The 18,331-nt window shown below is 43.9% G+C and overlaps 1 protein-coding gene across 2 annotated transcripts in view; it reads left to right on the top strand.

Moving 5' to 3' along the window:
• Positions 1–3,214: 3,214 nt before the first annotated feature.
• Dmxl2 (Dmx like 2) overlaps positions 3,215–18,331 on the top strand; it is a 129,787-nt gene continuing 114,670 nt past the window's right edge. For both annotated transcript variants that reach the window (XM_059267903.1, XM_059267902.1), the window contains exon 1: positions 3,215–3,425. In XM_059267903.1, the coding sequence (XP_059123886.1) occupies positions 3,339–3,425 (87 nt within the window). In that variant the 5' untranslated portion in view covers positions 3,215–3,338. The remainder of the gene's footprint in view (positions 3,426–18,331) is intronic.

Here is an 18,331-nt window from a genome sequence, read left to right as displayed (position 1 = left end):
TCGTTTTCAGGCTTTAAAATGCTGTTTCTTTCGTTGTGAGTCTTTGCTGTTTGGAGATAATGTGCCACAGTGATCCGTTTGCCCCAGCTTCCTGAGTGCTGGGATTGCCAGAGTGAGCTGACACACCTAGCTAAAACGCCTTCTGACACTTAGAGATACTGTTGCTAAGTGGCTGTTCTTCCTAAAACACTGACTGCTGTAACACACCCTCCATTTTTTCTTCTATTATTTGACATTTGATAAAACATTCGCCTTTGTTTATGAATATAGTGTTAGAACTGCTTCAGATTACTTGCTGTTTTTTTTTTTCCTTCCTAGTAGTTACTGGTTTGTTTTTATTTTTATTTTTTTAACAGGGTTTTTCTGTGTAGCCCTGGCTGTCCTGGCATTCTCTCTGTAGATCAAGCTGGCTTAGAACACAGAGATCTGACTGCCTCTGCCCCTACCTCCCCCAGTGCTGGGATTAAAGGCGTGCCTGTACTGCCTGGAAGGAAATCTTTAATAACTGTAGGAATTGAACTTCCTTAGACAGGAATTTATGGTATTTAAGTGTTTTATACGGTTTTTACAGATACATGTTATGCCTGTATATTCAATGGAGGAAGTCGCTATGACTTAGGTCCAACACTAGTATATATTTCTGTGGTTATTCATGTGTAACGTGGGACTTATTGATTACGATCATTTGTTATTTTACTATCTGTTATGTATTTAATGTGTTTCTTTTTAGCCATGTATCTTTCTATCTTTATTCATCGTCAGCTGTCTATCACTAAAGACACAGAATCAACGATTTTCCAGAATTCAGCAAATAGTACAAAGTGTAAAAAGATAGAAATAAAAAGACAGAAATGACAAATTTAGTATAAGGATTTTTTTTTGAGGCAGGATCTGGGTATGTAGTCTAGCTTGGACTTAAAAAATGTAGCTCAGGCTAGCCTTGAACTTAAAGCAGTACTACTGCCTCTGGCTCCGTAGTGCTGGGAATTCTAACTATGTGCTACCACACCTGGCTGGCTGTGGGTTATTTATCTTTAACTCTTATATATCAGTAAATAAAGTATTATAATTCTAGTTCTAGGGGAAATTAAATACTGACATTGACTTGAAATGTCTATGGAATCTAGTAAACAAGCATACAGCATAAACAAACACATGATTGTGGTGTGTGTGTGGTGTGTGTGTCACAGAGGAGGAAGTCTCGAGGTATTTGGGAGGTAGTCAAGGTGACATTTGAGTTATAATATAGTTTGTCAGGTTGACAAGGGGAGGGAGGCATTCCAGAGAGTACAAAGGGCATGAGCAAAGTCCCTTGAAGGCAACAACATGAAAACAGCAACAATAAAAACCTTCAAAAACCTAGAGTGCTCTGGAGAGAGCATTAATTCAGAGGGGCTGGAGATTACTGGGTAATAGAACAACCTGAGGAAGATTAGGCAATTCCAGATTGAATAGGATTGTCAGACAAGCTAAGCAATGTGGACTTTAAGTTATCGAGAATGGGAGCTACTAGAATGTAAGCAGAGGAAATTTCTCTGGGCTGGTGGCGTATGTGGCTCAGGGACAGAGTGCTTACCTAGTTGGTGCCAGGCCCTGGGTTTGATTCCCAGCACTCGCAAACAAAGCTAACCGAAAAAGGTTTCTCTGGATGGACTGGAGAGCAAATGTACTTACTGAAGACAGCACACGGGAGGCAACTCTGGTAGTTAGGTGAGAAGTGTCCAGGATGGAACAATGGCAAGAGGGCTGGGCAGCTGAGGAGGAGCATGGATCCGTGGACCTCAAAAAGAAACGGATGGGTGGAGGTGGGGGATGACTTCGAGATGTTAGTCTGGGTGTTTATGCCGCTAAATGAAAAGGGATATGCCTTAGGTCGTTGGGAATTAGTTGATTACTTCTGCTGCTTTTCACGGAACAGTAACCAACCATGCCAAATCTGCTTCCATTCTCCCCCGCCCTCGGCTTAATGCTTGGATGTGCTGCACAGTCACATTCCCAAAGCAGCTCTGATTATAAATTTCAGCTCAGAAGTAGCTGATAGCCTTCAGAAAATGCGGAACGAAATCTGGGCAAAGACCCCCCTGGGTGCCGTTATTTCTTATTAACTATCATATCCTTTCCCTAACTGGTATACAGTACCACCTGCCTCAAGCATTAAACAAGTTTAATGCCTCTAACTCCCCCCAGCCATTTTACTTTCTAGTCCCGTTAATTTCTCTATTGTAACGCGGTATTTCTAGCTGCCCTGTACCCTGTCAAAATCGTATCCAGTGTCTAGTTAGGCTATGTCCTCAGAGGGCTCCTTCCAGCCCCTTAGTCAACACACTGTTCTTCCTCTTTTGTGGCCTCATCGATTTTTGTATCTGTCGTAACACTTCTGGTGCTTGTCTGGGTTTAACATTTTTCCTCATTAACCCTTGTTCCTTCTCTGTAGCCTGAACTAAAAAATTCGCAATGAATTGACCTGGAGCAGGGATCTGATTTCAGTTTAGCCGACAGTCTGGAAAAGCAGGCGATTCTGAGACTTCATGACGTCACTCACAGGGGGAAACTATCTAGAGGAATCACCGGTCTCTAGGGGGACGCGTGAGAAAGAGTGTGAGCAAAACAATTTGTCTGTCTGGGGAGTTCAGCTTCCCCCAAAGGTTGAAAGATGCCGGGTACTTTAAAACAGACAGAAGGACCCTAAGATCATGGGATTTCCCAGTGATGGCAGTGTCCTTCCCCTGAGGTCAGAGGCGCTGACCATCACGCACTGTCCTCGAGAGAAGCTTAAACACGCTGCAAAACAGACCTGCCCGCAGGCCCCGCCCCCGGAGGTCTGGGCCCCGGGCTCCCAGGGAACTCCCGCACGTCTGCGCGCGCAACCGGCACAGAGGGTCCGCGCGACGCGGCGCGCGCAGTTGCCCTGGAGACGCTGGTGCGCGCACGCGCGGCGCCGAGAGCGCGGCTGCCCGTGAGCGTCCTTCTCCCCTCCGCGCCGCGTCCCCGCGCCGGGCGGGCGCCGGCCTCTCCCTTGCGCGCGGCGTGACGGCCCGCACGCGCCCCGCTTGCGCGCTCCCCGGCGGCGCCCCCGCCTCGCACGCGCCGCGGCCCTGCGCCCGCACTGTGCGCCGGTGCGGCAGGCCGTGGGAGCATCCGGGCATTTCCGCAGCGGAGCGGCGGTCGGGCGGCGGCGGCGGCGGCGGCGGCGGCCGGAGCCTCCCATGGCCGGGCGGCGTCCGTCAGGCGACAGGCGAGCGGGGCTCTGAGTCCCGAGGGCGCACAGGAAGCGGCTGCGGCGGGGCTCGGGGCTCGTCCTCCTCTGTCCCAGAGCTCGGTCCAGCCGGGATCCGGAGATGCATCTGCATCAGGTCCTCACCGGGGCTGTCAACCCTGGAGACAACTGCTATTCCGTGGGCAGCGTCGGGGACGTCCCCTTCACGGTGAGCAGGGCCGGGCCCTCCCGTAGGGCTGCGAGCGGCGGGCCCACCCACGCCCCCTCGGCTCTGGGCTTGATGGGGAAGGGTGAGGAATCACCGCCCTCGTCCGCCCCGTGAGCGCGCCGGTGGCAGAGCTGGAAGGTTCGGGGCAGTCCCCGGGTCTGCGGTGCAGGGAGGTAGTTGCAGCGGCCGAAGCCCGGGGCGGGTTCCACCTGCTCCCGGCTGGCAGCGAACGGTCTTGGTGTGGGACGTGGTGGGGTGTGGAGGCGACGCTGCGCCCTGGCTTCCCGACCAGCCTGCGGCTTTAAACGCGCCCTCTGTATCTCCCAAGGCAGAATATTCTCTTAGCACAAGGGAATAGAAAAATTCGCTCTATTCTCAAAGAGTTAGGATGGAAATCACCTTTCCGGGGGTGGCCTATCTTATCTAGCGTTCCGTTTTGGTAATCCTTTTAGGTAATACCTTAATCTTTGCAAGGTAGTTCTTTTTTTTTTTTTTTTTTTTAAATCATGAAGTAATGTATACGTTTTATGACTTTTCTTGGGAGTGTGATAAAGATGTATGTAAACATAACGCTTTGGAAACTAGTACCTACCTACACGACATAGACATGTTTCTCAACTAGATAGGATCATCAGTCCTTTTTTTGAGAATAGGTTATTAAAATCAAGCTCTCATAGAGATTGTTTTATACGACTCATATGGATTAATATGAGTTTTTTAAAATTAAATTTATACACGGTCCTTCTTCGAAGGGATTGTATTAGTGAGACCTCTATTAAGTACATATTGATAATCATTATGCATAATAAAATTGGATATTGCTTAGTAATACGCCTTTTGGACAACGGAAACCATTTGATCTGATGTCTACCTTACAGCAGCATGTTTTTAAAACTGCAGAAAAAAATTACAGCAAAACTGCAGAATCATTATGTAGCAGTGCATTCTGGAACACTTTATCTGTTTTTAATGTTTTCTGATTCATTAAAAATAACCCGACAAGGTCGCTTTTTGGCCTTATTAATTTTTATAGGTAGTCAACTCAGCCTTGTTCCAGCTTTGAAAGAATCCTTTAAAAAACAGGGTCGTTTGACATCCTGGTCTGTCACTTTGAGTGGTAGTGTGTTTGGTGCACATGTGATTTAAAATACCAGTATCGGGTTCTGTGAGATGATTCTCTGGGTAAAGGTGCTGCTACCAAACCTAAAGACCGGAATTCAATTCCCCTGTGGCTCATACGGTGGAAGGAGAGAACATACTCTTTGCAGGTTGCCCTCTGACCTCTGTATGCTCGCCATGGCACGCGTGTGCCCCTCCCCCACAATGAAAATTGTTTTAAAAAAAAGCAAACCCAATAGAATGGAGATTGGTCTTTAAGTGTGTGGAGACTGTTTGGAGAATAGAGGAAAAAAAACTACTTTTGTGTCTTTTATTGTGTAGAGAAGGAGGAAGACCCTTAGAATCAGAAGAATGGGTTTCCTTCATTAAGAAGTAAATCTGGACTTTTGATTTTTGAGTATTTCCCCTCCACGGGGTGATGGTAGTTTACTGTGTCCATCTAAAGTGAAGCATTAGTTGGGTGTGGTGGTACATACACCTGTAATCTAGAACTTAGGTGGTAGAGGTAGGAGTCCATGTCTTTTTGGTTTTTCGAGACAGGGTTTCTCAGTGTAGCTTTGGAGCCTGTCCTGGAACTCGCTCTGTAGCCCAGGCTGGCCTTGAACTCACAGAGTTCTGCCTCCCGAGTGCTGGGATTAAAGGTGTGCACCACCATCGCCCAGAGTCCATGTTTTAAAACAATCAAAACAAAACACAAATGGTGTTGCTGTTATCCCTCTGCGGAGCTGGTTTGCAGAGTTAAAACTAGATTCTGCCTGGAAAGGCCAGTGTAAGAACTGTCAGTGCTTTGCAGGTGTGGTTATGCCACAGGCCATCTGTGGCCATAGTTCCTACTTTATTTTTTTTTTTTTAATTTTTTTATTTTTTGGTTTTTCGAGACAGGGTTTCTCTGTGTAGCTTTGCGCCTTTCCTGGAACTCTCTTGGTAGCCCAGACTGGCCTCGAACTCACAGAGATCTGCCTGGCTCTGCCTCCCGAGTGCTGGGATTAAAGGCGTGTGCCACCACCGCCCGGCTAGTTCCTACTTTAATTTATCCCGTCACCAAAGCTAATGGTGTAATGTCTTTCAGATTTACCCCTTGGCATGTCTGTAGTCAACACCTCGTTGGAGAACCTTGTGTTCGTAAGAAAACTTCCAAGTGTGATTCCTTATACTCAGCTCAGTCTTTCAGTTCTTTTTCTCATGGCTGCTAGGGTAATTTTTTTTGAGAATATATAGTTGTTCCTAATAGTCATGTTAAGGAATCCTCATCAGCTGTCCTGCTGTGTTTCACTTTGTTTGACTCTGTATGCTTCTCACATTGTCCCTCTGTGTCAGTAATCTTACTGTAGCCTATGTTTAAAAAAATATTTATGGGATTGGGGATTTAGCTCAGTGGTAGAGCGCTTGCCTTGCAAGCGCAAGGCCCTGGGTTCAATCCTCAGCTCAAAAAAAAAAAAAAAAAAAAAAGCTGACCTTTGCTGGGCGGTGGTGGCACATGCCTTGAATCCCAGCACTTGGGAGGCAGAGGCAGGCGGATCTCTGTGAGTTCAAGGCCAACCTGGTCTTCAGCCTGACATCCAGGATAGGCACCACAGAGAAACCCTGTCTTGAAAAACCAAAAAAAAAAAAATTATTTTGTTTTAAATTATGTATCTGTGTGTGTGTGTGTGTGTGTGTGTGTGTGTGTGCGCGCGCGCGCGCACGCAGGTGCCCTTGAAGGCTAGAGGTGTCAGATCCCCTGGAGCCGCAGTTACAGGTAGTTGTGAGCCACGTGGCATGGCCGCTGGTAAGGAACTCAAGTCCTCTCCAGCCCTGTAGACTACATATAAATGTTCGTCAGGACAACCATGCTTATTAGCTTCCAACTAAAAGTGAAAATTTATTTGGTTTAGGATGGCTGCCTGTGACAGTGTTATTTTGACCCTTTGGCAAGTGCAAATACAGATCTGTTTTGCACACCTTTCATTTTAGTATTTTAATTATACATGCCATGCTCCAGTTGTCTTGCTGTAAACTAGAAATGATCTTCTGGGCATTATGAAAACATATTTGCTTAAAGATGCAATAATATAATGTTTTCAAGCACTCTAGAATCAACTAACAAATACTTTAAATAACTATATATATTAAAAATAAAATTACAGAAAATGACGCTGTTTACATAGAGCAGCGTATCAGTTGAGTTTATAAGAGTCTGATAAAAAAGCCTTCAGTTCTGGGTCAGGTGACTAAAGGGGTGTTAGGCATGGCTGGAGTGAGTCTTGTGACTCTTCGTTTGATGGGCTTTTCTCAGAAGTTTCCTTCTGAACAGAGAGCCTGCTTTGAACCTTGGGGACCTTTTCAAAATAGAGTAGATAATATACTTGGAATCTATAAAATGAAAAAATTAGAAGACTAGAATTATTCTAAGAAGATTTTCAACACTTACGACATTGTGACAATGGGAAAATACTGTTCTGTGCATTTCAGTACACTTAGAGGGGGGCTGGTTGGCTGGGCTTTCAGTGGTTGCTTGGTGATGTTGTCACCTCCCAGCGTGGACATGGTGGTGCAGTTGGTAGTGGGTGTTCCGAGTGGTGCGTGCCATGCCATTGGCAACGGATGGATTCCATTTGTGTTCTGTCAGTCCACAGCAGCTTTCTTTTTTCTTTCACCATTCAATTGTGACTTTGTAAATACCATTTTTTTTTTTTCCGAGACAGGGTTTCTCTGTAGTTTTGCGCCTTTCCTGGAACTCACTTTGTAAACCAGGCTGGCCTCGAACTCACAGAGATCCGCCTGCCTCTGCCTCCCGAGTGCTGGGATTAAAGGCATGCGCCACCACCGCCCGGCCTGTAAATACCATTTTAAATGACGTTTCTGTATTTTTGTGTCATTTTTAAAGCATCACCTTTATATCAGTCTGTTCTTTTTAGTGTAACATCTAAGTTTTAGAAACAGTTATTCTGAAGTAAGTTAGATCCTGGGTAGTCCAAAGGTGTTCTAATGTCTGTGCTTTATTGTATTTATTTATGTTGTCTTTAATTACCTTGAGATAAGTGAATGATTTGAGGTTTTTTAAAATTATATATCTCATTTATTGTTTATTACTTTCTTGAAAAATAGCTCTTCTCTAAATATTAAATTATTAAAATAATGGTAATAAATGATGCTTATTAATATAATTTTAAAATTTTGCCATTTGTCCTTAGAGAGTCCTATGTGTATTTTTTAGATGTATAGAGCTATTGATGTTATTTCAGCCTCACATGATTTTAACACCTTGATACAAGTTTGCAAAATTAGTCATTTCAGTTCTTAAGGAGTTTATAATATATTGGTAGATTAAACATGAACATGAGTACAGATGGGCAGATAGACAAGAACATGTGTAGTTTGGAAAGGTTAGTATTAGGGCTCTCTAAAGGCAAGAACAACAAAAGCCAAGGATGGAGTAATACCAAGGCTGAATATCAAGTAAGTTTTCTTCATGTAGACAGTTTTTCTTGTCAGCCACAGGGCTTCATTAAGTAGCAAATACCCTTAGAATGTTGAAAAATATAATGTACAAATGTTATTCATAGCCTTTTGATGTTGTTTTCTTGAGACAGGGTCTTGCTGTTTAGCTTAGACTGAATTTGAACTTGTGATCCTTTTACTTCTGCCTCTGGAATACTGGAATTACAGTACAGACATGTACCACCATGTTTGGCCTGCAATTAAAATTTTTAATTAAGGGCCAGGCGGTGGCCTTTAGTCCCAGCACTGGGGAGGCAGAGCCAGGCAGATCTCTGTGAGTTCGAGGCCAGCCTGGTCTACAGAGTAAGATCCAGGGTAGGCACCAAAACTACACAGAGAAACCCTGTCTCAAAAAACCAACCAACCAACCAACCAAACAAACAAACAAACAAAAACTCTTAGGGGCTGGAGAGATGGCTCAGTGGTTAAGAGCACTGGCTGTTCTTCCAGAGGTCCTGAGGTCAATTCCCAGCAACCACATGGTGGCTCACAACCACCTCTAGTAGAATCTGATACCCTCTTCTGGCATAAAGTTGTATATGCAGATAGAGCAGTCATCTGCATTACATTAAATAAATAAATAGATAAATAAATAAATAAATCTGTAAAAGAAAAAATATTTAAAAAATATTTAATTAATATACCCCTAAAAGGTTGGTCTGGATGAAAAACTGTTCCTTTAAGAATTAGAAGATAGGGACTGGAGAGCTTGCTTATCAGTTAAGCCCATAGACTGTTCTTCTGAAGACCCAGGTTCATTCTGGCACTTCTCTGGCAGCTCACAACTGTCTATAACTACAGTACCAGCACCAGGGATGCAGATGGTGCACAGACATATATATATATGACACACATATAGCCCAAAACCCCATACTCATAAAAAATAAATTAAAAAACAAAAAATTATATAGTGTTACATGCCCTCTTTTCTAGCAGTTAGATATGTTTTAACTCTAGAGTAACATTGTAGTTTTAGAACTATGGCAACATCATAATGATCAACCTGCTTATACATTTAGCATGTTTGTTGAATGTATTGATGTGCTAGACTCTGTGGAGATTAAAAAACCCCAAAGGGCAATACTCTGACTCGAGGGAGACAACCAGAGAAGTGTAGAACTTAGATATCTAATAGGAGAATTAAGTACATAACTACAGCTGACCAGCTGTATGGCATTATTAGGCTCCTCCTCCTCCTCCTCCTCCTCCTCCTCCTCCTCCTCCTCCTCTTCTTCTTCTTCTTCTTCTTCTTCTTCCTCTACCTCTTCTTCTTCCTCCTCCTCCTCCTCTTCTTCTTCTTTTCTTCTTCTTCCTCTACCTCTTCTTCCTCTTCTTCTTCCTCCTCCTCCTCTTCCTCCTCCTCCTCCTCCTCCTCCTCTTCTTCTGCACTTCTTGCGGGGACTCAGGAGGAATGAGAGGTTACTTTCGCCTGAGATACCAGAGAGTTAGAAAAAAAATGCTCCTGCACTGGCTGGTTATTAATAGGTGTGGCACCTCATGTGTCTGACTGCCCTATGCATAGAGTGAAGAGGAAGACAGCCGTCAAAGGTTTAGAAGGGATTTCTTTTCCAAGAGAAGCTGGCCCCTTTGGACAGTACCTTTTTGTTTGAGTTGATACGCAGTATTTCAAAAACTGTAGGCTTATATTTAGTGTCAGTTGGTATGTGAGTGTGTGAATGCTAAGTCCCTTTGTAGATTGTGGACACCCCCCCCCCCCAGATAAGGGTCTTACTATGTAGCCTTCCATATGTAGAGATCCCCTGCCTCTGCCTCTTGGGTGCTGGAATTTAACCACCACACTGGGCCCTGTGTAGATTGTTAACTCGCTTTTCTGCTTAGGTGGGAAGATTAGCAGCTTCCCAGAAACTCTGGTGTGGTTCTGAATGCCTTCCTTCATAGTAAGAGTTCAGTGTCCAAGTACTTCTATGATCTTGATAAAATCACCTCAACATTTTTACAGTTTTCATCTGTAAACAGAAATTCTTGAATTAGATATTCTCTATGCATTTAGTGAATTTCTTTCTTTTCTTTCTTTCTTTCTTTCTTTCTTTCTTTCTTTCTTTCTTTCTTTCTTTCTTTCTTTCTTTCTTTCTTTCTTCTTTTTCTTTTGGTTTTTCGAGACAGGGTTTCTCTGTGTAGTTTGGTGCCTGTCCTGGATCTCGCTCTGTAGACCAGGCTGGCCTCGAACTCACAGAGATCTGCCTGGCTCTGCTTCCCGTGTGCTGGGATTAAAGGCGTGCACCACCACCACCGCCCGGTGTGAATTTCTGAATTTCTTTAGAAATTCCTGGGGGCCAGAGTAAAAATGAACCGGCACTATAACATGGTGGTGAAGTTCTAGATCTTAGTTGATTCTTGCCTTATCTTCTAAGACCCTGTAGTCTGGTGCTCTAAAAGTTTGGGCTTCATAAAAAGCCCATTGAGAGAATTTTTGAAGTAGTAGGCTCACAGCTGACAAGGAACTCCCTCCCCTTCCTTAAAAAAATTCTACATGAATTAATTTATTAAGTGTGTGTATGCCCACATGTATTTTGTGGCCATGCATGTGGAGGTCAGAGGACAGTTTGTAGAAGTTGGTTATCCGGTTCTACCATGTGGGTTCCAGGGATTGACCCAGGTCATCAGATGTGGTGGTAGGTGCCTTTACCTGCGGAACCATTTCACCACCCGCCACCCCTTTTCTTCATCTTCTTGCTGTGTTGCTCAGGCTGCTCTTCAACTGGCAGTTTTCCTCTTTCAGCCTCCCAAATGCTGGGATTACAGCTGTGTGCCACAAACCATTCTTGGGAAAATTTAGGACAGTGGTTCTCAACCTGTGGGTTGCGACCCCTTGAGGGTTGAACAGTCCTTTCACAGGGGTCATATATCAGATAGCTTGCATATCAGATATCCACATTACAATTCATAACAGTAGTAAAATTAGTTACAAAGTAGCAACCAAAATAATTTTATGGTTGGGGGGTCACCACAACATGAGGAATTGTATTAAAGGGTTGCAGCATTAGGAAGGTTGAGAACCACTGGTGTACAACTAATCAGATTCTTGGTATTTAATCATCAAAAGGAGTACAGAATGTTGGTTAACAACCACAGGACCCAGTGGAAAAACAAGTCGTGCTTGGGCAGTTGAATTGATGATAGAAAGCAAAGCATTATCATCTATTTTTAATTAAAAGATTATTTGATGTGTATGAGTATTCTCCTACATGTAAGTATATGAACTACATGCATGCTTAGTACCTGAGGAGGTTAGACAAGGGTGTTGGATCCCTTGGATCAGATTTGTTAGAAATGGTTGTGAGCTGACATGTGGGTGCTGGGAATTGAATCTAGGTCCTCTGAAGAGCAGCCAGTACTTTTAATGGCTGAGCCATCTCTACAGCCCCATGGTAGTTATTTTTTAAAGCAAGTTTCTGAGGTAGAGATTTTAGTATATATTTTATTTTTTTAATTTTAGAGTTTGTAGAGTCCATTTGCATTAGAGTTTTGATCTGGAACTCTTTAATTCATACTGTCAACTTAGACTGTTACTAGGGAGCAGGTACAACTTGTACAGGTGTGTTACTAAAGAACAGACACAAATTGTACAGGCTGTGTGGCTATTTCTTTCTTTTAGAGGTAGCTCATTGTAATCTAGGAGTTGAGTTGATGTATGTATACATGTAAGACCAGTTGCCTATACTTCAGATCCTCTTCTTATATGAGTGCTTAGGTTTCTTTTCATGTCCCTAATCTTACACACCTCACAGTTAACCTTCTCCTGACAGAGAGGTCAGTGGTATAAAGGGGCTTTCTGAATAGAATCTGACGCTCATTGAGTATGGTAATTTGATGGGGTGACTTACAGGACAAATGATGATGTTTTAGATGGGAGTGGGGTTGGGCGGGTGGCGGTGGGAAGAGGAGGAGGAGCAGGAGGAGGAGAGACAACAACCTCAGCTCCTCCTCCTTTCTTTTTCTCCTACAAATAGATGCATTTCCTTCACATCCTCTAAATATCGATTCTTCTCAGACATAATAATTAATTATACTAAATCATAGTGACTTCTTTCTACTGTGACTTAAGGAAAAGCCCAGGAAATCGCAAGTATTTGGCAAGCAGGTGGCAACAGTCTCTCTGCTCAACAAGATGAAAACAATAAAACCAAAAGAAGCCAACACATGAAAAGTTTGGTTTATACTCAGTCCACAGATTTATGTAACTTATTTAATAGCTGTAGTTCAAGAACAGAATTCTGGATGTACAGAGCTGTAATCTCTGCTGCTTGGGAGACTGAGGCAGGAGGACCATAAGTTTAAGGGAAACCTGGGGTGCAGAGTGAGTTCAAGGCTAGTCTAGGGAACTTAGTGAGCCTCTGTCTGAGAATAAAAAGTAAGGAGGGCCAACAGGTGGGCTTACTGTTAAGGCTTATCAAGGGCATCACATGGTCAGCTTTTTCAAAGCACGTCTTTTTTTTTTTTTGAGACAGGGTTTTTCTGTGTAGCTTTGGAGCCTGTCCTGGTACTCAAAGCACATCTTTTAAAAATGTGTAGCAAGAGGGTATGCACATGTGTATGTGTACCTAAGGACAGTAGTCTAGATGAATGGATGGATGTTTTAATTAGGAGCTCAGCTAAAACTGTTTTATAGAACACCATTTTATTTGAAAAACCATCTGATAAACCAAAGCTATTCGGAATTAGGTATTGGCAGTCATTTTCTCGAAAATGAATGAAGCAAAGATGCTCTTTCAAAAATCTGACATTATTTGCTGGCAGTGATAAAAATCAAGTTAGAATTAGAAATTTGGAAAACCAGACTTGTGCAATGAACAATGTTCATTTCATAGCTTCCCAATATAAAGAAGTTTCTTTTCTTTTTCCTTTTTTTGGTTTTGTTTTGTTTTTTCAAGACAGGGTTTCTCTGTAACAGTCCTGGCTGTTGTGGAACTCACTCTGTAGACCAGGCTGGTTTCAAACTCACAGAGATCCACCTGCCTCTGCCTCCTGAGTGCTAGGATTAAAGGCGAGTACCACCACTGCCCGGCAAAAATTTTCTTTTGAGATCAGTGATGTTGTAGAAGTATATGGCTTTTTTGGCTGGCCTGAAACTCACTATGTAGACCAAGCTGGGGATCTTGCAATGATCATCCCACCTCTGCTTCCCTAGTGATGGAATTACAGGTGTGTGCCTCTGTGCCTGGGCTATACAGTGTAATATTTTGATATTGTATAATAAAATAGGTTAATATTTAGAAACTCTTTACAAGCTGGCATATCAGCATAAAAATCACAGATGGTAACAGCTATTCAAGGTTCAAAAATGATATGTGGATTCCAGTGTCATAATACACAGGAAACGGCACAGGTAGACTCAGGCTTGACTGGCTCCTGGGGGTTTGTGTACTGGAATATTCTTACTATTGACAGGTTTAGTCTGAATGCCTAGGGTCCTGAATCTTACCCACCACTCTGTCTAGATTGTTTGTTAGAACAATTTGATTTATAATGAACTTCTGTTTCCCTTCTGGGGTGCTGGGATTATTCTGACTGTTTGTACATGGACAAAATGCTGGTATAACTACCCTTCAATGACAGCCCTAGTCTTTATTCGTAAGTGCACTTTCCTTGGCAAAAACATCTCACATATGTTATGGAGGAACAAGTGTGCTGTGTGTGACTCCCAGGAGGGAGAACCCTGGAAGCCCACATTCTCCAGATTCCACCTATATGTTTTCCTGCCTTTGACATGCTATTTTTAAAAATTATTTATTTATTTATTTTTTGGATTTTTGAGACCGGGTTTCTCTTCGTAACACTGGCTGTCTTAGAACTCACTCTGTAGATCAGGCTGCCCTCAAAATCAGAGATCTGTCTGCCTGCCTCTGCCTCCCAAGTGCTGGAATTAAAGGCATCATGGCCTGGTGGTAATTCTTTATTTTACTAAACCATAACCATAAGTGTAACTGTTTCTGTGTTGTGTAATTCCGAGTTCATCTTCATCTATGTAGGTGGTCATCTCCAAAATGATACAAAAAGTTTGCTGATGACTTCAAGATCTGGTGATGTATGCCTCTAATTGGACAAACACTTGGACAAACAGAAGTTGACTGATGTTTTCATATTTACACCTCAGTTTTAAGATACTACCATTTATCAACTGGGCATGGTAGCACACACATTTAATCCGAGTACTCGGTAGGCAGCGGTCATTCTGGTCTACGTAGTGAGTAGTCAGCTAGAGTAATATTCAGGGCTAGTGAGAGGGCTAGGTGCTTGCTACCAAGCCCAACCGGTTACCTGAGTTTCATTCCCAGGACACCCATGGTGAAAGGAGAGAATTGACTCCCACTAGTTGCTCTCTAATCTATATTCAGGCAGTAGTAGTGTACACACACTAAATAAAAATAAGTACATAAAATAAGATTAAAAAAAAAACCCAACAAACATTAGAGGCCAGGTGTTGTGGCCCATGCCTTTAATCCTAGCACTATCGAGGCAGAGGCAGGAAGATCTCTGAGTTCAATGCCAGCCTGGTCTACAGAGCAAGTTCCAGAACAGCCAGGGCTATACAAAGAAATCTTGTCTCCAAAAAAACAAAAACAAACAAACAAAAACCATTAGAAAAGGTGGTAAAAGGACTTACCCATTTCCAGCCAGAATTTGTGATGCCAGTTAAATTGTCACAAATACAATGTAAAGCAGACGTGGGAACTCAGCCATTTCTTCATCTCTGTTGTTTTCTGTTGGGCACATGGGGGCTTGTCTGGGGATTGCCTCAGATCGCTATTGAGTGAGGAAAGGGTTGCCAGGTGTATGGATGTGATACAAATGGAGATGAAGCGCGTATAACCATATTTTCAAAGACCTTGATATTCCAGCTGAGGTCTTTGAGATTCAGAAGCTGTGGAGACCAGTGCCCAGCTTTCTGCTTGCTCATTGCAGGCCTCTGTAATGCCAGTGCATTCTGGGCTCTTCAAGATTTGAGAACTACTCACAAGGGGCAGCTCTAAGTTGAACCCCTGACCGAAGAGGTGGGTATGCTGGTGACTGGTCTAGAAACCCTGACCACCCACTCCCCCAGGGATGCCCACCTTGTTTTGTTCGTGCCTTAGAGACAGAGACCCACTGTGTAGCCCAGGCTGGCCTTGACTTGACTTGCTCTTTTCAGGCCTGTGTGGTACTCAGTGGTTATCCTCCTGCCTTAGTGTCTCTAGTGCTGGGATTACAGGTGTGCATACCATGCCATCTTTTTTTTTTCTTTTTTTTCTTTCTCCACGTCATCCTGGCTGGCCTGGAACTCATTCTATCACCAGGTTGCCCTTGAACCTGAGGTAGTTCTCTCATTTCTGTCTCCTGAATGCTGGGATTACAGTCATACACCAAAAGCCCCGATCTCCTTAGCTACAGACGTTAGTCTGGGGGGTCACTGAAGACTGTGTTAGGACTGTGTCATCTACAATGTAGGGTCACGGAAGACTGTTAGGACTGTGTCATCTACAGTGTAGGGTCACGGAAGACTGTGTTAGGACTGTGTCATCATCTACAGTGTAGGGTCATGGAAGACTGTGTTAGGACTATGTCATCATCTACAGTGTAGGGTCACTGAAGACTGTGTTAGGACTGTGTCATCTACAGTGTAGGGTCACGGAAGACTGTGTTAGGACTGTGTCATCATCTACAGTGTAGGGTCACGGAAGACTGTTAGGACTGTGTCATCATCTACAGTGTAGGGTCACGGAAGACTGTGTTAGGACTGTGTCATCTACAGTGTAGGGTCACTGAAGACTGTTAGGACTGTGTCATCATCTACAGTGTAGGGTCATGGAAGACTGTGTTAGGACTGTGTCATCTACAGTGTAGGGTCACGGAAGACTGTGTTAGGACTGTGTCATCTACAGTGTAGGGTCACGGAAGACTGTGTTAGGACTGTGTCATCATCTATAGTGTAGGGTCATGGAAGACTGTGTTAGGACTGTGTCATCACTCTACAGTGTGGGGTCACTGAAGTCTGTGTTAGGACTGTGTCATCATCTACAGTGTAGGGTCATGGAAGACTGTGTTAGGACTAGGGTCACGGAAGACTGTGTTAGGACTGTGTCATCATCTATAGTGTAGGGTCATGGAAGACTGTGTTAGGACTGTGTCATCACTCTACAGTGTGGGGTCACTGAAGTCTGTGTTAGGACTGTGTCATCATCTACAGTGTAGGGTCACGGAAGACTGTGTTAGGACTGTGTCATCTACAGTTTAGGGTCACAGATGGCTGAGTTAGGGACTGTGTCCTCATGCTCCAGGCAGTGTCAGGGTGGGTTTCCTCTTATGGTCTGGGTCTTAGGCTGGACCAGTCATTGGTTGGCCACTCCCACAATTTCTGTGCCACCTTTACCACAGCATATCCTGTAGGCAGGACAAATTGTAGGCTGAAGGTTACATGGCTCGGTTGGTGTCCCAATTCCTCCACTGGAAGTCTTACCTGGTTACAGGAGATGGCCAGTTCGGGCTTCATATCTTTCCTTTTGTATTCCCCTCTTACTAGAAGTCTTAGCTAGGGTCAGTCTTGTAGGTTCCTGGGAGTTTCCATTGCACAAGGTTTCTACCTTGTCACTGAAATGCCCCCAGTTCCAGTTATCTCTCCCAGTACTCTCTCCCTCCATCTTCCCCTACTGGATCCTCCTGTTCCTATTTCCACCTGCCCCTAGTCCACTGGCGATACCTATTCTGTGTCCCATTCCCAGGGAGATTTCATGTGTCCCTCATAGAGCTGCCTTGTTACTTAGCCTCTCTGGGTCTGGATTGTAGCATGATTATCCTTTACTTTACAGCTAATACCTACTTAGAAGTGAGTACATACCATGTTGGTTTGTGTGTGTGTGTGTGTTTGTGTGTGTGTGTGTGTGTGTGTGTGTGTGTGCACGCGTGCACGCACACACTTTTCCTTATCAGATGATGTGGTAAATGTATTAGGATTGCATAACTCAATGTGGTCCTTCCAGGACTAATAGCACATCTCAGTGTAGTAAGACATGAAAATGGAAAGAACAGGAATTTTTTTTCCCTTCTGTTTTAGCTTTTGAGGTAGGGTCTCAAATGTAGCTGAAACCTTGAACTTTGTATGTGGCTGTGGATGACTTTGAACTCCTGATCCTCCTGACTGAGTGTAGGGATTACATGTGCGTGCCACAATGCCCAGCTTAGAGCAAGAGCTTTTTTTTAAATTTTAATTTTATGTGGATTGGTATTTGATCTGCATGCATGTCTGTGCAAACATGTTTATGCAGAGCCTGTGGAGGCCAGAAGAGGGCATCACATCCCCCTGAAACTGGAGTTACAGATGGTTCTAAGCTGCCATGTAGGTGCTGGGAACTGGGCCCAGGTCCTCTGTAAGAGCAGCCAGTGCTCTTAGCTAAGCCGTCTCCCCGGCCCTGGAACAGGAACTTTTTATGAAGCAGATACCCATCACTCTATATACTTGGGCCAGTGACTGATGTTCTCTGGACCTCGATTTCTTCACAGAAGCAGCCTGTGAAGGTAGTGAAGGTACTGTTCTCAGGTCACAGTAAGTGGTAGGTTATTAAAGAAAGGCTTCGGGAGAGTGCCTTCTGATAGGTTTTGTACATCTGTTGTGTTGATAGCTGAAAATTATCAGCAGCAACTCCACATTCTTTGATCCATTTCTCCTGGTACTTAGATTTTTGGAACCAAAAATTGTTAGGTTGCCTGTCTCTACTAAGGTTGAGATCACAAGTTCCTTCCACCATGTCTTCCACTACACATGGTTGTTGTTACTTTGTTTTTGGACTTAGAAATGGTTTCATATGATTCATAGTTCTAGAGAGTAGAAAATCTTAGAGCATGATGCAGTTCCATGGCAATGGATGACTGCTGGGAGAGAGCAAGTCCGTTCTCTTCAGGGCTGTGCCCTGGAGAGGCTGCTCACACTCCCACAGATGGTTCTACACCCATGCAGACAGGCAGCAGTAAGCAGACACACTGTTGTGTTGTATGAAGTGTGAGTCTGGGGATCAGACTCTTCTGCTCACAGGTAAGGACTGTATCTACTGAGCTGTCTTTTCGGCACCTCGGCCCCACGCTTCCGATACAGGATCTCACTGTGTTCCTGCAGGCCTTAACTCACAGTGATCTCCTGTATCAGCTCATGTTCTTTCATTTAATAAGCTTGGCATGTATTTTTAAACAAATTTATCAAGTAATTTCAATGTAGCCAGGTTTGAGAACCATTGCAGAATTAGAAAACTAAGCTTCCTTCCAGCTTAGGAGTGTGGTGATGTCCTTGGAAACAAGGAGGAATAAAATGCCTCTCAGTG

Source organism: Peromyscus eremicus, chromosome 7, assembly GCF_949786415.1.
Source record: "Peromyscus eremicus chromosome 7, PerEre_H2_v1, whole genome shotgun sequence".
NCBI lineage: Eukaryota > Metazoa > Chordata > Mammalia > Rodentia > Cricetidae > Peromyscus > Peromyscus eremicus.
This window is presented reverse-complemented; position numbering and strand designations above follow the sequence as displayed.